The sequence below is a fragment of the Rhinolophus hipposideros genome (genome assembly GCF_964194185.1).
Source record: "Rhinolophus hipposideros genome assembly, chromosome: 11".
Lineage (NCBI taxonomy): Eukaryota > Metazoa > Chordata > Mammalia > Chiroptera > Rhinolophidae > Rhinolophus > Rhinolophus hipposideros.
Window position 1 is genome coordinate 56,858,708 of NC_138057.1, and position 24,831 is coordinate 56,883,538.

Here is a 24,831-nt window from a genome sequence, read left to right on the forward strand (position 1 = left end):
TCTAAGTGGTTGTCATGCAGGGTGTCCGGCGGCGTCTCAGCTCCCGCTCCCCACATAAGAACACAGGAGAACGCAGGACATGGTGAGGCCAAAAAGGAACACCCACGGAGCCATAGATAGGGGAGTCAAACCAATATATTCTCGCTGGCGGTTGGGCTGGAGACACAGGAAGCAGGATCTACATAATCTGCCTAACAGCAGTCCGCGCGTGCCAGCCACCATCTTCTTGCTAGCCCCCATTCTTTTTCTGCTAGCGTAGCCACAGCCGTTATATTAGTGGCCAATGGCTTACGGGTTACAGCTGACGGCCAACTAGCCACAGCTGCTGGCCATCTGATCACAGTTGATGGCCATTTACTACCCGAGCCAGCACCTTTCTATGTGAGGCCGAGAGCCTGGAAACTGTTTTTTGGGGTTTTGTCCCCACAGTGGTCCTCCGTGTGGTCTTTCTATATAGACTATTTATTTGGGCTTCCTCACAGCCTGGTCTCTGTGTGCCAAGGGCAATCATCCCAAGACAGGTAGAGCCAAGTAGAGACTAGACTATATCCTTTTTATATCCTAACCTTGGAGGTCACATAACATAATCTCTGCCATCTTCAGTAAAGGAAGGATAACACTCTACCTAGACTTGTCCTGATGGTCAAAACCTCAAATATGTTTTTTATAGTCTAACTGAGCTAACGTAAGAGAAGAAACAGCTTACTCCCCTCTTTTCACTCTAGTTTCCTATTAACTTTGAAAAATTTCGAATCTAGTCCCCTCCTGTCTTCTCTTTTCATTCTCTATGCTCACTAAATCTCACCCTCTTAAAAATAGTGCCTACATTTTACTCACACATTTTATCAATTTTAATTATAAACAAGTTGAACTCTGTTGGTAGCATTTGAGCTTATTTTCCCTCTACAAAGGAAGTCAAGGTCTTGGACTTACTACCAAAGGGTTTCAAATTAGCTGAGAATTACTAATGTGGTCACAGTAACAGGTAACAAAGTGCTTTTTCTTGGGTAAAATTTCTACTTTTAGAATTTAGGCAAGACAAAAATCTCCCATCAATTCCCTTCCTCTCCCAAACTAATTCACAGGGCTCTTGAGATGGTTATAAACGAAGCATTAGTGGGAGTTTACGTGACAAGAAAATAAAATCACTATCTTCATAAAACTATTGGGTCCTTATTTACTTGAGGTGATGAACAGAGCATTTTAAAAGTACAAAGTTAAGGAAACTATTAGTAAATTAAACTTTCTTAATTTTAAGGACTTCTGATCAGCCAAATGCTCCATAAAAAATACTCGAAAACACAAGCTGCTAACTTGCAATAGACTTCTGTTACACATAAAACTGATTAGGAATTAATAGGCAGAATACATAAAAAATTCCTAAAAACTCAATTTATAAAATCTCAGTTACATATGAGAAAAAGACTTACATAGACACTTTACAGAAGAGAAAACACAAGTATAAGCATATGGAAAAAAGGCCTAATCTCATTAGTCATCAGAAAAATGCAAATTAAAATCATGGGGTATATTTACACCTACAAGACTGGCAAAATTAAAAACTCTGAACATAAGAATTGGTTAGGAAGTGAACCACCAAGATTCAAACTCTGCTAGAGGAATGTAAATGAGTGCAATCACTTTAGAAAGCAATTTGGCATTATCTACTAAATGTGACAAAAAAACTTTTGACCCAGCAATTCCTTTTCTAGATATATACCCAATAGAAATGTATGCACAAGTGTATCAGCAATTATATACAAAAATATTCATAGAAGTATTTTCAAGCTTTTAAAAAAGTAGCAACAACCAAATATCTATTAACATAGATATTTAACAGATATAAAATGAATGAATAAATTTTGGTATATTCATGCAGTGGAGTACTATAAAGCAATAAAAATAAATGAATCCCAACTACATGCAATAACCAAGATAAATCTCACAAACATAATATTGAGTGTTAGATGCCAGTCATAAATGAATACACATAAATGAATCTTACGAATTTTTATGTGCTAGCTAAAACTCTAGGGCATAGTTTTAGAGTAAATCTTCAAGCAAAAGCAAGAAAGGAATTACCAAGAGTGAGGATTGTGGTGAAAACTTATCAATGCATTTCGCATTAATCGATTACAAGTAAATGGATGAAAAATAATGTACCATGCAACAAGTAAGCATAAGAAACCCAAAATGACTATTTTAATGCCAGATGATGTAGCATTTAAGACCAAGAGTACTGCCAGAGATAAGAGATAAGGAAGGACAAGATCATAAAAATCATAAATCCTAATGATGGATTTCAAAATATATGGAGTGAAATTTGACAGAATTACAGGGAGAAATAAACAATTTCATAATCATGGTTGGAGATTTTAATATACCTCTCTCAGCACTTGGTAGAACTTGATAAAAATCAGTAAAGGCATAGATTTAAATAACACTATTAATGACCTTGACCTAATAACTATTCATAGAACACTAAACCCAACAGCTTCAAGTGCACATGTATGTTGAACAAGATAGGCCATAAACTGTGCCATAAAATTAATCTTAATAAATGTAAATATATCAAAATCCTTTTTCTGACAATGGAATTAAATTGAATACTAATAATATTTAGAAAACCCCAAATATTTGAAAATCAATGGGTCAAGGAAGAAGTCATGGATCAAGGAATAATCCTTGGGTCAAAGAAGAAATCACACCAGAAATCAGAAAATATTTCAAAGTGAATGATAATGGAAGTACAATATAAGAAATTTTTAGAATGAAACTAAAGTGAAAAAAGAAAGTTTGTCATTTCAATGATTTATATTAGAATAGCAAATCTAAAATCAAAGTCCTAAGGCTTTACTTTAAGAAGCTAGAAAAAGAGAAAAGTAAACCCAAAGTTAAGTAGAACAAAGAAAATAATAAAAGCACGTATCAGTGAAATAGAAAATAAACAATAGAAAAAAGTTAACAAAGATAAAAGTTGTTTCTTTGAGACCAACAAAATTGATAAACTCCAACCTAGATTGATCAAATAAAAACAAGATAGAATGCAAATGAAAAATATCCAAAATGAAATAGGGCTTATCACTGGAGATCCAACAGACATTAAAAGGAATATACAGTAGTCCCCTTATCCACATTTTCGCTTTTCATAGTTTCAGTTACCCCAGCTCTGAAATTACATGGAAAATTCTAGAAATAAACAATTCATAAGTTTTAAATTGCTTGCCATTCTGAACTGTTACAAAATCTCACGCCATTATGCCTGGGAGGCAAATCATCCTTTTGTCCAGCGTATCCACCAGTATATGCTCCTTGCTCATTTGTCACTTAGTAGCTGTCTGAACTGTTGTGGTATAGCTGTGCTTTGTGTTCAGGTAACCCTTTTAGTAGCCTACGGCTGCGTCACAATGCCTATCATTCCCCTCACTTCATCTTATCAGGTAGGCATTGTATTCTCTCAGAGCATCCCAAGAAGGGTGAATACAGTACATTTTGAGAGACCATGTAACTTTTACTACAGTATATTGTTATAATTGTTCTGTTATTGTTGTTGTTAATCTTTTACTGTGCCTAATTGATAAATTAAATTTTATCATAGGTATGTATAGGAAAAAACAGGATTTTTGGTATTGTCTGAGGTCTCAGGCACCCACTGGGGGTCTTGGAACATATCCATGGGGATAAAGGGGGGGACGGCTGTAAGAATATTATGAACAACTTTATGCCAACTAATTTGAGAACTTAAGACTACATGAATAAATGCCTTGTCAAATACAACTTACTGAGTTTCAAAGTAAAGGAGATTAAGTAGACATGAAAACAAAATGCAAAGGATGAACCAGGATTGAATCAGGTGAAATTGCTATGGAAGTCATTAGTAAGACATTGGTGAAATTTGAATATGAACAATGTATGATTAGTGTTGCATCAGTGTTAAATATTTTGAATTTGGTATTTCATGATGGAAAGCAGAAACTTGATGGTAGCTGCACTCTGCTACTGTACAACTAAGGTTAACACTGGAATTCTGTGGAATCAGAGGGTAACTTTTGAATTCAGAAACCATTCAAGTGAAAACATTAGGACTTTGGCACTATGAAACAACCTAATGAAAATAAGATTGCAAAGTAATTGCAGACAAGATTAAGTTCATGCATGCAGATATGACTGAATTCAAGGTATGTGTTTCTTTGTACTTTAGGATACACGGAACACAAACTAATGGGATCACAAATCAAAGCAGGACTAAGTTATCCATTCCAAGGTTTAGGGTCAAGAAATTTAGTGGAACAACTTTCACTTCTGAGCAGGAGGGAGGTTTGTGAGACACCAATATTCAAACAACTAGAAAAGCTAGAGAAAAAAATAACATGAAAGAAAAAATTGGCAAAACTTTAAATATCCAATTAAGAGAATATGGCTCATTATGTGACGTCCAGTTATGGAATAATAGGAGATTAATCAAATTTGTTATTCTTAAGACTGTTTAAAGATAACCAGAAGTGCTCAGAGTGTGAAGGGGGCAAGAGAACATGTCACAGTAAATTTTAAATACAGGAAGTTTTTGTTTTTTTAATTTGTAAATATATCAGAATGTTAGGTGATTATCAGAGCCACAGGATAGAAATGTTTTTTGTCTTTCCCAATTTTCTCAAAAAAATGTGCTTTTATAATCAGAGAAATGCCATTAAAATAAAGAAGTCTGTTTTTTGCTGCTTGAAATAAATGCTGTTTATGTAAGACCATTTCTATTAACCCTGAACCTATTATATTAGCAGATTTTATGTGAGCATACTTACTGATATCAAATGCTCAGCTAAGTAAAATTTATATCTTTATTAAGTTTATGGGGGTGACTAATAACATTCTGTTTCAAGTGAACAATTCTATTATCATCTTATTATATTGCATCATGTCACCACCCAGTCGTTTCTCTCCATCACCACGTATTTTACCTCCTTCACTCATTCTCCCTTACCCCTTTCCTTCTAGCAATCTTCATACTGTTGTCTGTGTTTACATTTTGTTTTGATTGTTGCTTTGTTTTATGAGTGAAATTACATGGTTCTTGTCCTTTCCTGTCCGACTTATTTTGCTTAGCATGATAATCTCAAGATCCATGTTGTCGCAGAGGGCAGTATTTCATTCTTTCTTATGGCTGAGTAGCGTTCCATTTTTTGTATGTACATCCTCTTTATCCAATAATTGATAACTTTTATATAGTAGTCATTTAATTTTTAAAAATATAAACCTTTTGTAATTACATCATGTCTGGTTGCCTCGGTAAACAAGTTAGCATACCTAATTTAATCTCTTCACGAAAACTGAAGGTCATTATTAGGATATATTTATTGCATTAGACTATAAACCAGTGACATCCTCCAGAGTTATGATCCATGTGCAGTTTACCTTCCCGTTTGGCTAAACTTCCCACAGCTGTTGTTTCAGGGGATGATACTTGTCTCCCACCTCAATATCATAGCATCTAGGGCCATGCTACTCAAATCATTATCAGCACTACCTAGGTTTTCAGACATGCAGAAGAGTAGGACCCACTCTTGACCTACAAAATCAGAATCTGCTTTTTAAAAAGATCCCCCAACGATTCATATGCACATTAAATTTTGAGTAACACTGCTCTAGGCTACAAAGGCATTATTTCTTCTGCCTTGACACACTTATGTGAAGCATGCTTTTGGAGTTGTCCAGTTGAAACTGTTTTCCCACACTGCCCTTAAAATCCCTTATTTTCATTTTTCCCTTTACACATTTTTCTGTGTCTGCAGATCAGAAGAGTTGTGTGGGAAATGAGATAACCAAATCCTATAAGTAAAATTCAAATGTGTCCATTTCCATGCTGAACCCCTTTCCCACAAAAGCAGAAGGGAACTAACAGCTCTAATGTTAAAGCTCGAGGGCTCCAGACACGGACACTCCAGACACTTCTGAAATGTAGAGGTAACTGAAAATCTGATTGTCCGCTGATGACATTTACATGGCATGACTGTACAGTAACTAACTTTTCAAATTAAGCCAGAATTTATATACCCGTGTGATTTTTGCCCTCTTCAAATGAGTCACCGTGGGAAAGAGAATAAATGCAATTTCCTTCATTTAAAACTTATCATCTTCCTTTCAGAATTATCAGTAGAGTCAAGATAAAATATAAGAAATTCCTTCTCCCTGTCTCATTACTCTCTAACCATGTCTAAAGTCTGAATAAAAATAAATCCCAATTTAATCACTTCCTCATTTAATCATTTTGTCACAAAACCATCTGATAACTTGCTACTTGAGTAATTTCCACAAATAAAGTACACCAAAGTCTGTAACGACTTACCACCTTAGTGGATACTCATTAAGTACTCAAGGCCACTTTTTAAGTTACTGAAGAGATACAAGGTTTGAAATACTCTCCTTTGAAGAGCATATTCATTTAGATACAGAATATGGTATACCTCTTGTCTAAAAAGTCATAGCACTGAATAGTTGGCACATATTCTAATTTTTTTTCACTCATAATACTTAAATTAAGGAAATGGCAAGGCAGAAAAGCAAATTTCATCTTAAAAGAATTAAAACACACAACACACGTCAAGAAATCTACTTCAATTCCAAGAAATTAATCCAGAACGAGCAGTATCATTTTCTATTTCTACTTGTGCAGTAAAGCAACAGTGAAAGAAATAACTTTCTATAGTATGCTACATAGACGTTTATGTTTCTTTTATAAAAATCTAATCTATGTTTTCTTATTTGTGTACATACCACATATAATACTATCTTAGATTTAGGAGTACTAACAGGATTAAAACATTTTATTGCATCTTATTTTATTCCTGTGAATAATAAAGACATCTCAACATGTAGCCTTATATTTTAAATACAAGTTAATTACAGTGTCCTCCGAAGAAGAAAATTTTCATTAATTATTAATGACCTGATTCCATTAAAAAAACAAAGTTTGAGCATATGTGAAAAAATTGTCAATTCATATTAAAAAAAAATAATGCATTCTTCCACAGAAAAAGTGGTTTTAGAGAACAGTTCTGAGAATATTCTACATGGCAAAGCATCAAAAGGTATAATAAGCAGCCCCTTTGCTCAGGGGAAAAAAATGATTTCAGTGAGTTCCTCTTTTGAATTGCTCAGTAACCCCAAGTGATTTTTACATTGGGAGGCAGATTACTGGCAATAAGTTCATCAAATTTACATCTATCTTGAACAGGCACATTATAGAAATCAAGAACATCTCTGACCCTGCACATCTCGTGAAGCCTGGAGTTAGGCACTGCGTGGCCCAAATCATCAGCTAAACGTGACAAAAAGCTGAACTTCAGATGAACATCTTCCAGGGAGACATCCTGCCAATTGCTAGGAGCAGATGGGCCAAAAATTTCTTTGACACAAGATTCCAAACGACTCTGGAGATCTTTAGGTGGTATGTATGTTCGGCTTCGTAAGGGTGGACACACCAGAATAGGTTCTTTTTTCACTTCTTCTAACGTCTCAGCCACCACTGGCTTTTTCTCTTCACTGGAATGATCAAAAAGAAATATGTGAATCTTTGGTTCACTGCATTAATGAAGTTGACAAGTTGACACCAGATCCAATCTTGCCCACCAATCTAAATCAACAAATAATTTTCACACTTACTATTTTGGGCACTGTAGAGAGAATAAATAAGATAGGTCCCTGCACTTGGAAACTTATAGTTGAACTGACCTGGCACAGACAAAAACCAAAAGCTAATTATAGATTTTACATGACCTAAGAATTCCCATGGGGGGAGGGGGGTTCACAGTGTGAGGGATATAAATGATGAAAGTCTAAGTATTACCCTGTCTTGTACACCTGAAACTAATAAATTTAAAAAAAAAAATTAAAAAAAAACAAAAAAAGGAAACAAAGAGGCATGAAGAAACTTTGGATGGTGATGGCTACGTTCATGGTCTTGATTGTAGTGATGATTTCATATGTATATACACATGTTAAAACTTATTAAATTGTAAGCTTTTAAAAACAAAAAAAATTCCCAAAGATGGGTGAAGGTAAATCATTCTATGATTTCCAGTCCTCCAAGATCCAAACCCAGTCTACCTCTCTAACTTCATCTCTCACAAATCTCCTATATAAACTGTACGTCCTACCCACACTAAACATTCTGTTTCCTACTTGCATGACATCATGTGTTAGTTCAAGTTATATCCTATCTGAAATGCTTGTCTTTCATATCTATCTATAGAAATCCTACTCATCCTGTAGGTCCTAGGACAAAACTGTTCTCTTCCAGGGACCTTTACTTGATTTCCCCAATCAAATACAACTCTAAGTTTCTTTGATCTCCTATCATACTTTATATTGCTCTCAGAGCATATTGCATCCTACCTGAATTTTCCTTATTATTGACATTCTACTTCTCTTACTAATTCAGGCTTTCTAAGTACAAACGTTACTGACATTTTTGACCAGATAATTCTTTGTTGTGGGGAGCTGTCCTGTTCGTTGTAGGATGCTGAGCAGCACCCCTGTCCTCTACCCACCAATAAATATGGCAGTAGCATACCTGTCCTCCAGTCATAACCAAAAATCATTGCCAAATGTCCCCTGGTGGGCAATACTGCCCCCAGTTAAGAACCACCATGCTAGATTATCAACTCCTGAATACAGAGACCTGTTTTATTGACTTGGGGGTCCTTTGAAAAAAACGACTTGAATAACTATTATTGAGTAGATGGGCCTATGTGAGTGAATTTGCCTGACACACTATTTCAGTGCTTAATAAAACACCTGTTCATGAAGTGACTCCTGTCTTCCATGGAGGTGGCACTGGATTGAGACTGATCATCCCTATAGAAATTGGAGGCACTGGAAATGAAAGATGTTTGACCAAGATATGGTTTTCTTCTTTGCTAGTCCTCTTTGCCTACTCAGATTCTTCCAGAAATTTCTCCCTCTTTCTGTATCAATTCTTTATCAATTTCTCCCTGCCTACTAAGAGTACTCCCAGGGTATGCAATATGTTGTAAAATCATCCATCTTTAAAAGAAAAAAAAATACCCCTAGTTTCCACGTTCCCCTCCAGCTTCCTTTACAACAGAACTTCTCAAAAGAGTTGTCTATACTTAAAGTCTCTACTTCTTCACCTCCATTTTCTCCTCAAACTACTCCCGTCACATTTCATTAGAGTGTGATTTATTCCTTCCATCTGAGTAACCTCTTATACTACTCTACTTTTCTTCATAATTTACCATTTTCTGGAATTGTATTCTACATTTGTTCCTTTTTTCCTCCACCGGAACGTATGCTTTCTGAGGACAAAGATTCGGTCTGTCTTGACAACTGTGTCACTAACCGCTAGACACCTGGCATATCGCAGGCCCTCCATGAATACTTGCTGAATGAGTGAATGAACTCAACTTTAAGAAGATTCAAGAGATAATAGCAAACAGTAACCAAACAAGAAGGGAAACTAACAAATACGTAAGCTGGTGACAAGTATCCTCCTGGAGTGAAGGAGTGCTTGTTTGAAACCTAAGATGATGTACATACATCGTTCCCTGAGGTTCCCAAAAGTGTTGTTGTCCTAACACTGTGAGTCAAATAGATTTTTCCTTCAAAAGAGTCCACATGGTGCCGTGGAAACAGCAGTCAAATGGGGAGTGAAGAGACCTGGGTTCTGGATCCAGCTCTGCAGTTACCTTGCTTGTGACTTTTGGCAACTACTTCCTCCCGGGAGGACCTGTGTGCGCATGTCAGAGCACTTAAGAATTAAACTTTGTTTCTAGTCCTGTTGCCTTACCTAAGGGAAACGCTGGGCCAGAGGAGGCATTTAATAACTATCTGTTGCGGAAATCAACGAATGAACAAACCGACAAAAATGAGGCTGCACGCTCTCTCTGAATCTTGCTTGTTTAGAAATATACCTGGCCGGTGAGTTTAGTTTACAGAACACGTTTACGTTCATGTTCTACATGACTCGTTCCAAGTGAGTCATTTGTTTCCTAAGATCACACTCGGCACGTGGAACACACAGTCAGAACTACATGCTTAACAAATGCAGGAGTGAAGTGGCAGGGAAAGGGGGCGGTACTTCCGTTACAAAGTGAGAAAACGGAGGCCCCCGGGAGAACTGCAGGGGCCTCACCATTCGCGGAGACCCGCGCTGCAGCCTCTGAACTCAGCACCCTAGGGCACTTTCTCGGGTCCCGTCCTGACAGCACGACACTCCCTTTCCAATTCGTCCCTTCGTCCTCCTCAGTTTCTCTTCTTACTTGCTGTGACCATGACCCACCGTCTGACCTTCCGCTTTACCTGAATCGAGACCAAAGGTCTCTGCGTGGCACCCCGGCGATTACCCACGCGAGGCCTCTTCTGGTAACACCGAGCACTGGAACCGCCGCCATCTCCGAAGACAGCTACCGGACGGAGCCCCGCCTCTGGCAGGCGGTGTCGTTCCAAGACTAGCCAATCGGGTGCAAGTTTAATGGCAGATGTTCTTTCGTCCTAGTAAGACTTACCAGCGGCTACCTCACCTTTTGCATGTCGGGAAATGTAGTCCGGTAGCCATTGTCGGCAGAGGATGGACCGCGACGCTCTCTCGGAGCATGACGGGAGTTGTAGTTGGGGGGCGTCCCAGGAAGGTTCCGGGTGACGCCTTCTGGTCCGGGGGTGGGCGGTCAAAGCGCTCCTTGGCTGAAAGGAGGAGGAACTGGCAACGGGGAGGAGGCTGTAGCGAGGCCTGGAAGGCTGCGCAGTCAGGCAGGGGAGGGGGTTCGGGGTTGGGGAGCGGCCATTGAGCGCGTCTGATATGCTGCTGGGGTCGTGACCGCTCGAGGACGGAGGCAGGACCTGTCCAGACCCAGCCTGGAGGCCTCGCCTTCGTCAGGCCTAATCTCCAACGGTCGGTTAGGCCTCACGAGAGGCTCCTTTCCGTGTGGCCGCCTAAGGTTCCTGCCTTGATTTCTGGCCAGGAGATGGCCTCCCCGAGCCCCCCCTTGGAGCCAAAGGTAAGTCGCCCCTCCGAGTCTCCCGGTTCTCTCGCCAGCTAGGCCGCGCCCCCGCCCCCCACCCCCGACTGCGGTCTTTTAGGGCCAGCATAGTGCAAAAAGTACCCCCTACTGCTCTGGCCACCAAACTGCCAACAGCCCTTTTTTTTTCCCCAAAAGCAACTTGATAAATCAGCTGGAGAAAATTAGTAGCGCTCCAAACTAGCGCTATCATTTGTGAGTTATTCCAGGTGAGGCATCGTGTTTGATCCTCCGTTGTGTCTTCTGCGCCTGTTAACGATGCTGGGACCCAAGATAGACGCTAAGGGAACTTCATGGAATTGAATTGACCAGGGTCACAAGCCAGTGCGAATAGATAATTGGAGCGGGGCAATAAAGTGAATAAAAAAAGCTTGGGGAGGTCTTGGGGCAGCTCACTGCAATCAGAATGTTAGGACGTAATTATTAAACCAGAAAAGCCTGGTCCTTTGGCCCCTCACTGCCTTGGACAACCATCCAGCTTAATTACCCTCTAGTCTCTAGTCTCAGGTGCCTGTCTGTTACAGTCGGTTCCCAGAATTGGGCCCTATTTGGAACTCTTAGTTATCATGTTCCTTCTAGTCTACCCGGCCCAGAGAAGTGATTGCCTCTGCTACTTTCAGAGGTAGAATTGTCCTTGAGACAACAAGAACTGACTGCAGAAATCATGCTATTTCAGGGGTTGCTGACATTTGAGGATGTGGCTGTGTTTTTTACCCAGGAGGAGTGGGATTATCTGGATCCAGCTCAGAGAAGCTTGTATAAAGATGTCATGATGGAGAATTATGGAAACCTGGTCTCCCTGGGTAAGACTCTGCTATTTCTCTGATTAAAATATCTGAAAGGCAATTAGAAATCAGACTTTGAGAACACTTGGACCAGTACTAGTACCAAAACTGCTTTGTTCCAAACTTTGATTCAGACCTCTCAGCCATGAATTGTTCCCATGACTCTCGTCCCTAGCATCTTTACAATGACCGGAGTACAAGCCTTTCTGGCTTCCTATCTCATTCCCATATTGCTCTGTACTTTCCCTCCTGGCTCATCCTCCCACTGCTTTCCTCCCACCCTTTTTCATTCTGCCTTCTGGAGCCCGTGTTCCTCTTCACATAATGTTCCTTACCCCTCCTGGCCTTAAATGAAACCTGGCGCTTTCCCAAGGACACCCCTTCTCTGGCGGGGCTGCTTATTCTCCCACATCCTCTTCCTTCCCCTTCCCTTGTATCAAGGCTGGAAGGGAGAAGTTATTGTTCTCCCAGCTTTTCTGTACTCTTCCCAAAGCATTCATTTTTCTGCCTTCAAACAAAAATTGCTCTCCTTCAGGGCCTCAGCAGTCTTGCTCTACCCACTCAGTTCCTTTTCACTCTCATTTGTCAACTTTTTTTTTGGACCATCACACACAGACTTTGTCACATGTTTCAGGGTCTTCTCTATGCTAACCCATACAATCAGTGGTGCAGTCATTATTTAAGCCTCAGCATATCTTGACCATATTGTCTTCAGGGACCCTGCTTTCCATTTTTATTCAGCAACTCACATCAATGATCATAACCCTTAATTTTGTCATAACAGGCGAATTTAAACCCAACATCTTATTCTTTGACCAATTATTCAGGCAATAGATGTTTATTGACTGTAACTAAATAGGGGTGACCAAAACAGACATCATCTCAAGTGGAGCTTATTTTAATTTCTTACTTTTCTACCTCTCCCACTCCTTTCCTACTAAACCTATTCATTCTTAATGATGTTTGTTGTTCCTTGACTTCTCAATTTTTACCCCTCCTGACTTTGCCTCCTCATCTAATCCATGGACCTATTATGAATTATCACCATCATGCTTCCATGCCACCTTGTCAATATGCTCTACCCATTTTACAAACTTCAAATCTTATATTGGTTATAAATCTGCCTTTTCTTCTATCCGAGTTGCTAAACAGAGCAGGGGAAATTCTTTAACGGAAAGGATTGATGCCCTGTGTATATGCATGGCTTTTTTTTCTTCTAGACTCTCCACTGGGTTTTACATCTCAACAAGGTTTTTATCCTTGATGTGCTCATTCCCCTATTCCTTTTAGTAGCTATTCCAAAACCAAGAGTTTTCCTTGAGTTCATCACTCAGTAGTGGACCTCACCTTCTGTTTCACAGAGAAGATAGAGGCCACTAAGCATGAACTCTCAACTTTTCTGCCCTTCATCTGCACACTTAAGGCTGTTTCTATCTTCTTACTTCTCTGAGTACTTATATATAGGCCATCCTTTTTTTTTTTCCTTATAGCTTCAGTCTCTGTTTGTTCTTTGGTATCTTTGTTCTGATGATAGGCATGTTCATGGCTCTTCCCGTTGGGGAAAGAAGGAAGAAAAAGAAAAAACTCCTTTGAGCCACAGTCTTCCTCTTGCTGTTCCCTGGAACCTGCTGCTCATTCTCCTCACAGCCAAGTTTTATAAGTGTAATGTGTGTTCTGTACTTTTTTCCTTTCCATTATCTAAGCCCCTTTTCTTGCTTCTACTATACCCCTTAAATTGTTTAAAATTGGTTATAATAGCCCAATTGTCAAATGCAACAGACTCTTTAGGACCTTATTTTATTCCACCTGTCCATAGATATTGGAACTCTTTATTGCTTCCTTCCATTGCCTTCCATTCTCAGACTTCTTCTCAGTCTATATACATTCCTTGACGGACCTTATCAACATTCAGGTCATCAGCTATCACTGTGTGGATGATAAGTCCTAAATTTTTATCACCACCTGAGAGAGGCAATATGGAGCCTAACTGTCTAAGTAAAAATGCTAGTCCCACCACTTACCAGCCTTGTAACCATAGGTGAATTACTTTACTTCTCTGTGCCTCAGTTTGTGTGTGTGTATTTAATAAAATGGAAATGATGATAGCCTTTATCTCTTAGGGTTATTGTGAACATTAACTGAGCTAATATATATAAGGCACTTAGAACCTTGACTAGCACTTAGTAAGAACAATACAGATGTTGATTGCTTACGTCATCATTGTAATTACCTTCTCTGTTGAGCTCCAAATTCCTAGTCATCTCCTTTTGGAAACCACATAAGTAACTCACCTGGCAAATCTCCAGTAATCCACTAAGATCTCAAGGGCATCTTCAGAATTAAGCACTCCTTCCACTGTGCTATTTTGTATACACTTCCGCTGTTGAATTTATCACACTGTACTATGATCTTCATATTTTGTTTCTCTAGCTTAGCTGATCCCCATGAAGACAGTAACTCTATTTTTTTAAATTTGATTTCTCCAGCACTTAGCAAAGAACCAGGCATGTATTATATGCTTCTTAAATATTTGTGTGACTGAGTGAATGTATTTAAGACTTATACCTTTTGGCCAGATTATTGCATTAGCCTGTAAACTAGCCGCCTCCTTTAGTCTCTCGTTCTTTTAATATGTTCTCTTTCTTGCCTCAAAGTAATTTTGTGTTAGTTAACTGCTTACAACTTCTGATGATTCCTGAGAGCTTAAAGGATAAAAGTCTTGATTTCTTATCCTTCATACTAGGACCTCCCTAATATAGCCCCTGCCTAGCTTTCTACCTTCATCTATTGCCGGTCTACTGTTTCAATCTCCAGCAGTATCAGTTGCTGATTTTTTTTTTTTCCCCAATATGCCATGGTGTCTTTGAGTCACTGCTAGCTTTATCCACACATATGGTATCCTGGTTGACAGAACCAGGCAAATGCCCAGCCTTGCTTGTCCTAATGCTGCAAAGTGTGGGTACCATGTGGGAAAAGGCACTGCAATATGCCCATCTGTGATCTTTCAGGCTCTCTTCTTTATTTTAGCTGAAATACAGATTTTAACCATTTATTATTTCTTCCTCCACAGTCTTTTCATCTTCCCCTATAAACTATTTCCATCTCCTTGATGAGAGCTCCCTTGATGAGAGATCACTATAACTTGACTATTCCAATTTAGTGTTTCTTCCACTTTATCTTGTCGCTTTACTTAACACAACTCCCTTCTAGCTTTGTAATTTTGGTTCTTTAATCATACCTTTCCTTTTCATGCTGATTGTTCTTTAAAAACTTTAATAACTACATTGGTAATACAGCTGACAGCTTGATTTCTCAGTTCTTGATCTTTCAGTCTTTTCAATTGAAATTGACTTCTTCAGTTTTAAAGACTTATCTACAGTCTATTGGAGCCATATTGGACCTTGACAGAATTGGGGACTGCTGTACCTACAAGGTTGTAAACTGATTGTCTTACTTTGATTATAGTCTCTCTGCAATTATTTGTTCAACTACTCATTCATTTCATAAATAGTTATGAAGCACTGTGCTACTCTTAGGAATACAAGTTCTTCCCCATCCTCCCATTCTTTTACCAACAAAGCTGCTGTTTTTATATTCTGTTGGATAGCAGGCTTGGCAGCTATGGTCCACAGGACAAATCTGTCCTGCCTGTTTTTGTAAATAAAGTTTTATTGGAACATGGACATGCCCATTCTTTTATGTATTGTCTTTCATGCTATACTGGCAGAGGTGAGTAGTTGCAACAGAGACCACATGGCTCACAAAGGCAAAAATATTTGCCATCTGGCCCTATACAGAAAAAGTGCCGATTCCTGTTCTGTCCTAAAGTTCAGCCACTTCCACTTTACCATTTCCTTGCCTTCTCTTTCTCCCCTCAGCTATCATATTATTCTAAAACTGTTTGGTTAAAGATTATAGAAATCAACCCAAGCTAGCTAACTTAAGCCAACAAGAGAAGCTATTGTAGGGACATAGATGGCTCATGGAATAGATGAGCAGCATTGCAACTGGGCATCAGAAGGACTAAAACCGGAAATTGGATCGGGAATTAACTCTCTGCTTTGTTTCTTCTTGGCAGACTAGGCTTTCCTCCTATGTTTACATGCTTTTGTCCCTTTAGCTTCTGACTTGATAGGTTATAATTCCAGGCACATTCAGACTAACTAGCTGTTTCAGTTTCAATTCCAGATTCCAAGGAAAGATGCGCTTTGAGTCAATTATCTAGACAAATTAGCTATGATCACAAGATGGGAACATATAATACAAGCATGGCAGATACCCCAGAAGGTGATTATAGCTACCAAACCCTATTTATTTTTATGCAGTGCTTCTCTGTTTTATTTACTTAGGAATATTTTACATTTTATATTTTGGTAAGGTATATTCCTTTTCAGGATATACTTAACTCGTTTTCTGCATTTTTCTGGTTGAAATTTAGATTCATTGGGGGCTTTTTAGTTGGTTCATAGGATTTTGATTGGAAGACATTTAGGTTCATAGATTGGTTGGGAAGAATTAAGTTCCCAGAGGCAAGTAGGATCCTTATAACACTGACTTTCTTCAGCAATTTGGTTGACTATTTAACTGTCTTGTTCTTCAGAAAAAATGTATGGACAATTTTTATGGATCTTACAGTTTCTTGTTAGATTTATTTCTAGATTTTAATGTTTTTTGTTACTATGAAGAGCGTGTTTTTCTATGATTTTTACTAACTGGCTTTTCTTGGTAGTAAGAAACAATATTTATTTTATATATCAGTCTTGTCATTGCTGTTGTATTTCATTTAATTATTTTAGGAATTTTAGGTACACATCCATATCATTTGCAAATAATGATCATTTTTTTCTTATTTCTTTGAGTAAAATCTCCGGAACAATATCTACTGGGTAAACATGAAGAGACTTTCCCCTCTTACGAGGAATTTACAATCCAGTGGAAGATACAAACACAAACAATTAAGAGTGCAATGTAATAATAGCTATAATGTAGTTATGGACAAGGGCTGGTGATATAAAAACACACCTAAATCTATCTGGTGGAGTTAGTGAAGGCTTTGTAGAACAACTATTGCTTTGAATTGAATCTGAAAGAGAAACCAAGAGTTTGCCAGGTAAATAATGTTGGGGGACATTTAACAAGATATGCGATGAAATGACATGAAAGAGTATAATAGAAGGAATTTGCCCACTTAAAGTGTCATAGAGTAAGTAGCAAGGTGAACTGCAGCTTAGAGACCATGTCATGAAGTGCTGAGTATCAAAGAGCTTTATTTAATCGTAGAAGTGATGGAGTGCTAATGAATCTATGGGTGGTGACGTGAATAGAATTCCATTTTACGAAGATCTCTCTGGATTCAGTGAGATAAATGTAGTGTGGGGGCAACCTAAAGACCACAGCCAATGATCATTAGGTGGTTTTTGCAGTAATCCAGGGAAAACATGGTTGTGAGGGTAAAAAGGAGAAGGTAAGATGCCAGAGAGTAGAATCATTGATTTTGGTGATTGATGAATGGTAAGAAAAGTAGAAATCTAGGGTGATTTCCTGCTTTGGGACTTTAGGGTAATGGTGATGGTGCCTCTCCAGATGATGATTAGACGTGGAGACAGACATGAGAGCAGATGATGCTAATGTTAATTGTGAGCTCTTTTTGAGACATCCAAGTGGCGCTATCCACAAAGTGTGTATAGTGAGATGGTGTCAATGTGGGTAACAATAACCTTAAACAGCTGACAAAGGAAGAGAAGTACATCAGGGAAATGTATTAGAAAAGGCCAAGGAAGAAGTAGAGAGGGAACTAGAAGAATATAGTATTAATAGTATAAAAAACAAATAGTATAAAAAACAAATAGTGTCAAGAAATGGGAGTGATCAGCAGTGTCAGATGCTGTTATGTGGAATAAGGACTGAAAAACATTCATTGTATTTGTTATTCGAAAGTCATTGGTGACTTAATGAGAAGTTTCTCAAGATGCTGGAAATAGAAACCAGATTTCACGGAAGATTGTAGAACAGATTGAATGGGAACAAGTTGGGCATGGAAAACATAGTTAGGAAATGGAGAGCTACATCTAAGACATGTTTCAAAGCTGGATTTCATCAAGAGAAGGATTTCAGGTTCAAGATAAAGTTGGACATATTTGTATGTTGGTAGGAAGTTGTCAGTGGAAAATAGAGATTGAAGAAAGAAGAAAAAATGGTAATAATTGGACAAGTTCCCAGAGGCAAGTGGGATCAACAGAGGGTAGATGGATTAAGGATTAACCTTGGATAGGAATGGGATATATATATTCATGTACCATTGCAGATAATTTTATAAGTAGGGGGCAGAAAGTTGAGGGAGTTCACCCATCCTTTTCCATTGTGTGAAGGAAAAACAGTTCACTGAGTGAGTTAGAGAGATCACTTTAAGTAGCCTGAGGAGAAGTAAAGTCTAGTAGTTTGTTAGGGGACTAAGAGAAGAAGTTTTCGGAGGGAATAAAGTAACTTAATGACTGGTTTGAAGTAAATGAAAAAATTCAAAGGTGACTAAACAGTCTGGAAAATTGAGAGAAAAGGGGAAGTCTGAAAAGGAAATTGTTTACAATATAAATTTGTAGTGATCAACTCCTCAAATGAGGTTATCCAACAGGCAGCAAGAGATAGAAAATCAGGAAAGCAGTCACAGGCAGGCTTACATGTCCTATATGCCACTCTGTTATGTCGTAGTCCTTTATGTTACCTTTCCTCCAACACATGCAAGATTTTCATTTATCAGATGTCATGTAGATTCTCAGTTGGAACTAAATTTTCCAGCTTGGGTCTTAATATCTTTAGAGACGTGAGAATCTTACATACTTGAAAAACGTGGTATGATTTGTGGTAAAGTCGTAAGCTACCACAGACTGCTCTTTTTCTTTATTCTATTAGCTCTGACCATGTTCCTTTGTATTTTATTCTTTCTATATCTCATGGACTCCATGTCACTTCAACCCATTATTTTTGTTAAAAGCCATTTTGTGTCTTGATATAAGAGCTTCTTTTTACTTAATATTTTCTTTGTCATGTTATTTTCTTGCTCCACTTAAACTCCTTGTCCATTCCATTCAATAGGAAATTTTGTGTCTTATCTCTGAATCCTGACTCATTACATAGTGCTTGGAATACTTTTTATTGCAATAAATAAATTCTTATTAATTAATGAATTTTTGCTTCCCCTTGTTTTTATCTTTTATCCTTCTTAGCATCATTCTATGTGTTTCTTTTTGTCAGTTACTTGGTCTATACACATTCCAGTAATGCCATCTCATTCAAAATTTTCCTGAACTTACTGTTTTCTTCCCATGTTGCTTTCTTCCTTGATATACTGGTTCATCTCACCACTGCTTGTTTTCTTTGTCCATCTTACCTTACATAATTTACTGTTGGTTTACCAGCCCTTTCTCCCAACTCTGCTTGCCCCTGCTGACTTCTTCCTTGCCTCATAAACACTCTTTTCATACTTGTTCTCCAAGAAAAACATTCCATTGTGTCAGATAACTAAATAATATTTGTATAGCCTGTACTCTTTGCCAAGTACTGTTCTAAATGCCTTATGTAAATGAACTAATTTAATCCTCACAACAATACTGAGGTAGTAAACTACATTTGATAGATATAGTAGATTAATTTATCTGAATTATCTCATTTTTGTGACAATTTCTCCTTACTAGCAAAGAGCTTGGCTGATGTTTCTGTTTTCTATTTATTATTCCAGATGTTTTGAACAGAGATAAGAATGAGGAGCCAACTGTGAAACAAGAAATTGAGGAAATTGAGGAAAAAGTGGAATCACAGGGTATAATAGTTACAAGAATCAAAAGTGAAATTGACCAGGATCCCATGCGTAGAGAAACCTTTGAACTTGTTGGTAGGTTAGATAAACAGAGAGGAATCTTCTTATGGGAAATACCAAGGGAATCTTTGACCCAGGAACAGAGAATGTTCAGGGGAAACACTAACATTATTCGTAAGAGACCTAACTCAGAAGAGAAATGCCATAAATGTGAAGAATGTGGAAAGGGTTTTGTTCGCAAGGCCCATTTTATTCAACATCAAAGGGTCCATACTGGTGAGAAACCTTTTCAATGCAGTGAATGTGGGAAAAGTTTTAGTCGCAGTTCATTTGTTATTGAACATCAGAGAATTCACACAGGGGAAAGGCCCTATGAGTGTAATTATTGTGGGAAAACCTTTAGTGTGAGTTCAACACTTATTAGACATCAGAGAATCCACACTGGAGAAAGACCCTATCAGTGTAATCAGTGTAAACAGAGCTTCAGCCAGAGAAGGAGCCTTGTTAAACATCAAAGGATTCACACAGGTGAGAAACCCCATAAATGTAGTGACTGTGGAAAAGCCTTCAGTTGGAAGTCACACCTTATTGAGCATCAAAGAACTCACACTGGTGAAAAACCCTATCACTGTACCAAATGTAAGAAAAGCTTTAGTCGAAATTCATTACTTGTTGAACATCAGAGAATTCACACTGGAGAAAGACCCCATAAATGTGGCGAATGTGGGAAAGCCTTTAGATTAAGTACATACCTTATACAACACCAAAAAATCCACACTGGTGAGAAACCTTTTCTTTGTATTGAATGTGGAAAAAGCTTCAGTCGGAGCTCATTCCTTATTGAACATCAGAGGATCCATACAGGTGAAAGACCTTATCAGTGCAAAGAGTGCGGGAAAAGCTTCAGTCAACTTTGCAACCTTACTCGTCATCAGAGAATTCACACAGGAGACAAACCCCATAAGTGTGAGGAATGTGGAAAAGCCTTTAGTAGAAGCTCAGGTCTTATTCAGCATCAGAGAATCCACACCAGAGAGAAGACTTATTCATACCATGAAACTAAGGAAAGTTTTGATCCCAATTGCAGTCTTGTTATACAGCAGGAAGTCTTCCCTAAGGAAAAATCTTATAAATGTGATGAATGTGGGAAAACTTTTAGTGTCAGTGCTCATCTTGTACAACATCAAAGAATCCACACTGGTGAAAAGCCCTACTTGTGTACTGTATGTGGGAAAAGCTTCAGTCGGAGCTCATTTCTTATTGAACATCAGAGAATCCACACTGGTGAGAGACCCTATCTATGCAGACAGTGTGGCAAAAGCTTTAGTCAACTTTGTAATCTTATTCGACATCAGGGTGTTCACACAGGTAATAAACCCCATAAATGTGATGAGTGTGGGAAGGCCTTTAGCAGGAACTCAGGCCTTATTCAGCATCAGAGAATACACACAGGAGAAAAGCCTTATAAGTGTGAGAAGTGCGACAAAAGTTTTAGTCAACAGCGCAGCCTTGTCAACCATCAGAAGATCCATGCAGAGGTGAAAACCCAAGAAACCCATGAATGTGAAGCTTGTGGCGAAGCCTTCAATTGCCACATATCTCTTATTCAGCACCAAAAATTGCACACTACATGGATGCAGTAAACCTAGAGAAATATTTATGCTTACTTTGAGCTACCCAAGTGCAGTTTCAGTATTGCTCAACATGAGTCAGATTTAGTGATAAAGCAAATTCAGCTTGGCCTCAAGCAAATGGTTTCTAAAGGTTCCACGAATAGCTACCCACAGGCATTTGAAGACTCCCATTATTCTTTGTTTTGAAGATCACAGAGAAAGACTCAGTAATTTAAGCATCTTTTTAAAATAAATCTTTCATCACAGGTTAAATGCAGGCTCAGAGCACTTGGTTATAACTAATAAAGGGAGAATGACAGTTGCATTGGTACAAAGGAGCTGGAAGCAGCTGATGTTAGAAAATGAATATTCAGAGTCGTCTGCCTCCATCTTTTATGGTGGTTCTTTCAGTACCATGATATGTTTGGCTATGCATGCCAAAGTCCAATAGTTGAAGATACGATGAAGTTTTCAAGGAAACAAAGCCCAATTTTTTTTTTTTTTGAAACTGGAGTTTCTGTGTTGTTTCAGCCAGTTGTTTGGGATGTGAGTTCAAGAAAGCAGTTCTAATGCCTTGCGATTCCCAGATCTGTGAAATGAGTGGACCATTAATTTTACATGTAAAGATCATGTGAGTAACTAACCTAGCAACGGTGTTACCAAGAAACCTTTGGGAGTGCCTTTTCTTTTCCTAGATGGGCCCAAAAAAGTGGAGGAAGACACTGTTCTTTTTGTGCCTTCCTATCTGAAAGATATTTGTAGTCCTATACAAATAATCTTATTCCTTCACTACCAGTAGCATGTGAAAGTGTACATATTTTGACTGCCATGAATTGGAAATAAAAAGACCTGGAGTCTTAGGTTAGGAAGCTGAGATATTTTGGTATTGCTTTGATTTTTATGGTAATTAGACTTTGCATGCTATTTTAAAAATCCTTATTTCTGGTTCTAGGGCTTCCCTTAGTTAATGGTTATTATAAACCTATTCATCTGTTCTAGTCATTAAACCTATTTTGTTTTTTGCTTTGTGTAAGAGTTCTTTGTTACTTTAGTATAAAATCTATCCTGTCAAATCTATTACTGTGTTTAATAATTAGAATCAGGGATTTAAAGGGAATTGCTCTCACTCATTCTACCTGTGATACAGTAGAGGTATCTAGAGGTAATTGGAGATGTGATTATGGTGCACAGGGAAGATATCTGGGCGAGAAATTGATTTAGGAATTCACCAGTGTTTAGATACAGAAATGAATTAAGATTTAAAGATAAGATAAAGCAAAAAGGAAAAAAAATGCAGAGATGGACTCCTGAGTCCCATTTTTGTTTAGTGGGTGAGCGAGATGCCAAGGAGACGGAGGAACATGCAGAAGCATGGAAAACCCAGTATGTAGCGATAGCTGCTATAGGAAAGTAACCTGGAAGAGTCCTGTGGAACTCAAGGAAGAGTTGAAGAATATCCTTTGGATAATTAGTCAATGATTTCTATAAAAGCAGTTTCTGAATTTGGGGAGAGCCAGTTTTCAGGGGGTTGAGTAGTGTCTGGAGAGTAAATCATCAGTTCCCAAATACTATTAATTCATGACTTCTGCATTCAAATGGTAAAAATAAGGACAATAGTGTCTTTGTAAAAAAGCTAAATTGATTAAAGACTTCATTCTGAAATTATACCCCCCTTTTTAATTAAAAAGCCCTTTTAGGAAATAATTGTAGGGGACGGTTTGTTGAATGTATGTCTTCAGTAAAAAAAAAAAAAAAAAAAAAAAAAAAGGCAACCTTTTTAAAATTCTTACCCATTTAATTTTATTGGTCCATAAAAGGTGGATTACTCATCTGTGAATATAAAGAGGGATAAAGATTGAGATTAAAGAAAAATTTGAGTATTTTTCCATTCTGGAAAGATAGCTACTTGAGGAAGAGGTTGAAAAAGGAAACCAGGTGAGCTTATTAGATGAGCTAAAATTGTAGCAGTAATGGAAGAATTTTTCGTGTCTTCCTTCAAATTGGGAGAAAAAGAGGACAGATTTAGTGTGCTGTGAGGGGGGGTGGGTAAGAAATGGGATACACTTGAGGTGACTATTTTCAAAAAGTAGTCATAGTAATGTTTTGAGAATCAGAAGAAATGTGGACACTGTTAGAGGTAAGTGTTAAGAACCTCATAAATAGTAAAGGTCTGGAGTAGCAGTGGGGGAATGGAAGAACCAAACAAAAACTTGGGGAGGGCTTGCGGGGTTTTGTTTAGAGCTCTGCTGAAATAAAGGACTATGAACTTTTAATGGAATTATTCAAATTCCTTGTGGGAATAACATGGAACAATTTGGAAAGAGAATTAGAGTTAAAGTAGGTGATGCAAAACATTAATTAGTAGAAGTATTCAGGTTCTTAAGGGAAACCAATAAACAAGATATGTAAAGGGAATAGAATAGGAATTCGCTCTTGTGATTTTGGAGGCCAAGAAGTCCCACAATGCACCATCTGTAAATTGGAGAACCGTGAAAACCAGTGGTATTCAGTCTGAGTTCAAAGGTCCAAGAGCACTGATGTCCAAAGACAGAATGGGTGCCCCAGCTTAGGTAGAGAGCAAACTCTATCTTCCTCCACCTCGTTCAACTCAGGCCCTCAGCAAATTGGATACCTGTTAGCATTGGTGAAGGCAGTCTACAGATTCAAATGCTAATCTCTTCCAGAAACACCCAGAAATAATGTTTTACCAGATCCCTTAGCCTAGTCAAGTTGAAACAAAATTGACCACCAGAGTGGATAACATTGAAACAAGCAAAGGGAGTTTTGGGGGGCAAAAAAAAAATAATCACTAAATACTTCATTTCTCTGATTTTGATAAGTGAGGCCTTTCACTTCCGTGTGTCTTCCTAAAGGAGGATGTAATCAGGAAACCTAAGGGGATACTCAGCATACCCAGTTGAGCATGATACTTGCACTCTACTAAATTTCAATGTTTTCTTTAGTCCATATATTACAATCACTTTTTAAAAGTTACCGTTTCTAATCAGTAATCCCTTTCACCTCTACCTCCTTCAAAAGTGGTGGCCTTTGGTGGTTGGTGGATGTGGGTGGGTTGGGTTCTTTTTAATTAAGGCCATCTCTATAACCATGGTGCATGGACAAATAGAAGGACATAAGTTTACTGGCCAAATAGTACAAGTTCAATTACCATGTATTTTTTAAATACCTGCCAGGTGCTATATTAATACTGTGTTAGTTGCATCAAGCAGCCCTTTTTTCTCAAGGAGACTTGGAGTGATAGTAAGCCAAATGTATTCCATAGCGTAAAGAAGGGGAAAATCACCGAACTTTCCGAAACACTTGAGTCAATACATTCTGCACAAATAAAACTGCATATCTCTGCCTGTGCTACTTCCTGTTCAGGAGCCACGTTCTCAAGAATATGCCTCAGGTCAGTCTAATGACTAAGGTAAACCCCCACATCACATGGCATCCCTGGAACCAAGAAGTGCACTGTGACTGGCCTGTAAATTCCTCCAGGGTAAAACCAGGGCAGGGCAAGGAAAAGTTGGAAGTGGCTGAAGAAAGATGACTTGACCTTGGATATTTTAAAAGGGCAGGGTAGATTTCTC

General features: G+C 38.3%; 2 protein-coding genes across 4 annotated transcripts; one reads left to right on the forward strand and one right to left on the reverse strand.

Moving 5' to 3' along the window:
* Positions 1 to 1,380: 1,380 nt before the first annotated feature.
* MRPL50 (mitochondrial ribosomal protein L50) lies at positions 1,381 to 10,441 on the reverse strand. The gene is made up of 2 exons (XM_081067185.1): positions 10,315 to 10,441; positions 1,381 to 7,536 (listed from the first exon to the last, which is right to left on the reverse strand). Exons 1-2 carry the CDS (start codon positions 10,404 to 10,406, stop codon positions 7,149 to 7,151), a joined length of 480 nt encoding a protein of 159 aa, XP_080923311.1. The 5' UTR covers positions 10,407 to 10,441; the 3' UTR covers positions 1,381 to 7,148.
* On the forward strand, positions 10,277 to 22,261 carry ZNF189 (zinc finger protein 189). Of its 3 annotated transcripts, none has more exons than XM_081067176.1 (3): positions 10,277 to 11,009; positions 11,749 to 11,833; positions 19,548 to 22,261. In XM_081067176.1, exons 1-3 carry the CDS (start codon positions 10,977 to 10,979, stop codon positions 21,266 to 21,268), a joined length of 1,839 nt encoding a protein of 612 aa, XP_080923302.1. In that variant the 5' UTR covers positions 10,277 to 10,976; the 3' UTR covers positions 21,269 to 22,261. The 3 variants fall into 3 exon arrangements, with proteins under 3 accessions (XP_080923302.1, XP_080923301.1, XP_080923303.1); XM_081067175.1 differs by having other exon boundaries at positions 10,663 to 11,009; positions 11,707 to 11,833; XM_081067177.1 differs by having other exon boundaries at positions 10,711 to 11,009; positions 11,752 to 11,833.
* The last annotated feature ends 2,570 nt before the right edge of the window (positions 22,262 to 24,831 follow it).

What these genes read in the sequence shown, in the direction of transcription:
- MRPL50 (XM_081067185.1), bottom strand. Translation starts at nt 10,406, where the DNA reads ATGGCGGCGGTTCCAGTGCTCGGTGTTACCAGAAGAGGCCTCGCGTGG. An exon ending in GACCTTTGGTCTCGATTCAG is followed by an intron (nt 7,537 to 10,314) that starts GTAAAGCGGAAG and finishes TGATCATTCCAG; the next exon opens with TGAAGAGAAAAAGCCAGTGG.
- ZNF189 (XM_081067175.1), top strand. Translation starts at nt 10,977, where the DNA reads ATGGCCTCCCCGAGCCCCCCCTTGGAGCCAAAG. An exon ending in GCCCCCCCTTGGAGCCAAAG is followed by an intron (nt 11,010 to 11,706) that starts GTAAGTCGCCCC and finishes ATGCTATTTCAG; the next exon opens with GGGTTGCTGACATTTGAGGA. An exon ending in TGGAAACCTGGTCTCCCTGG is followed by an intron (nt 11,834 to 19,547) that starts GTAAGACTCTGC and finishes TTATTATTCCAG; the next exon opens with ATGTTTTGAACAGAGATAAG.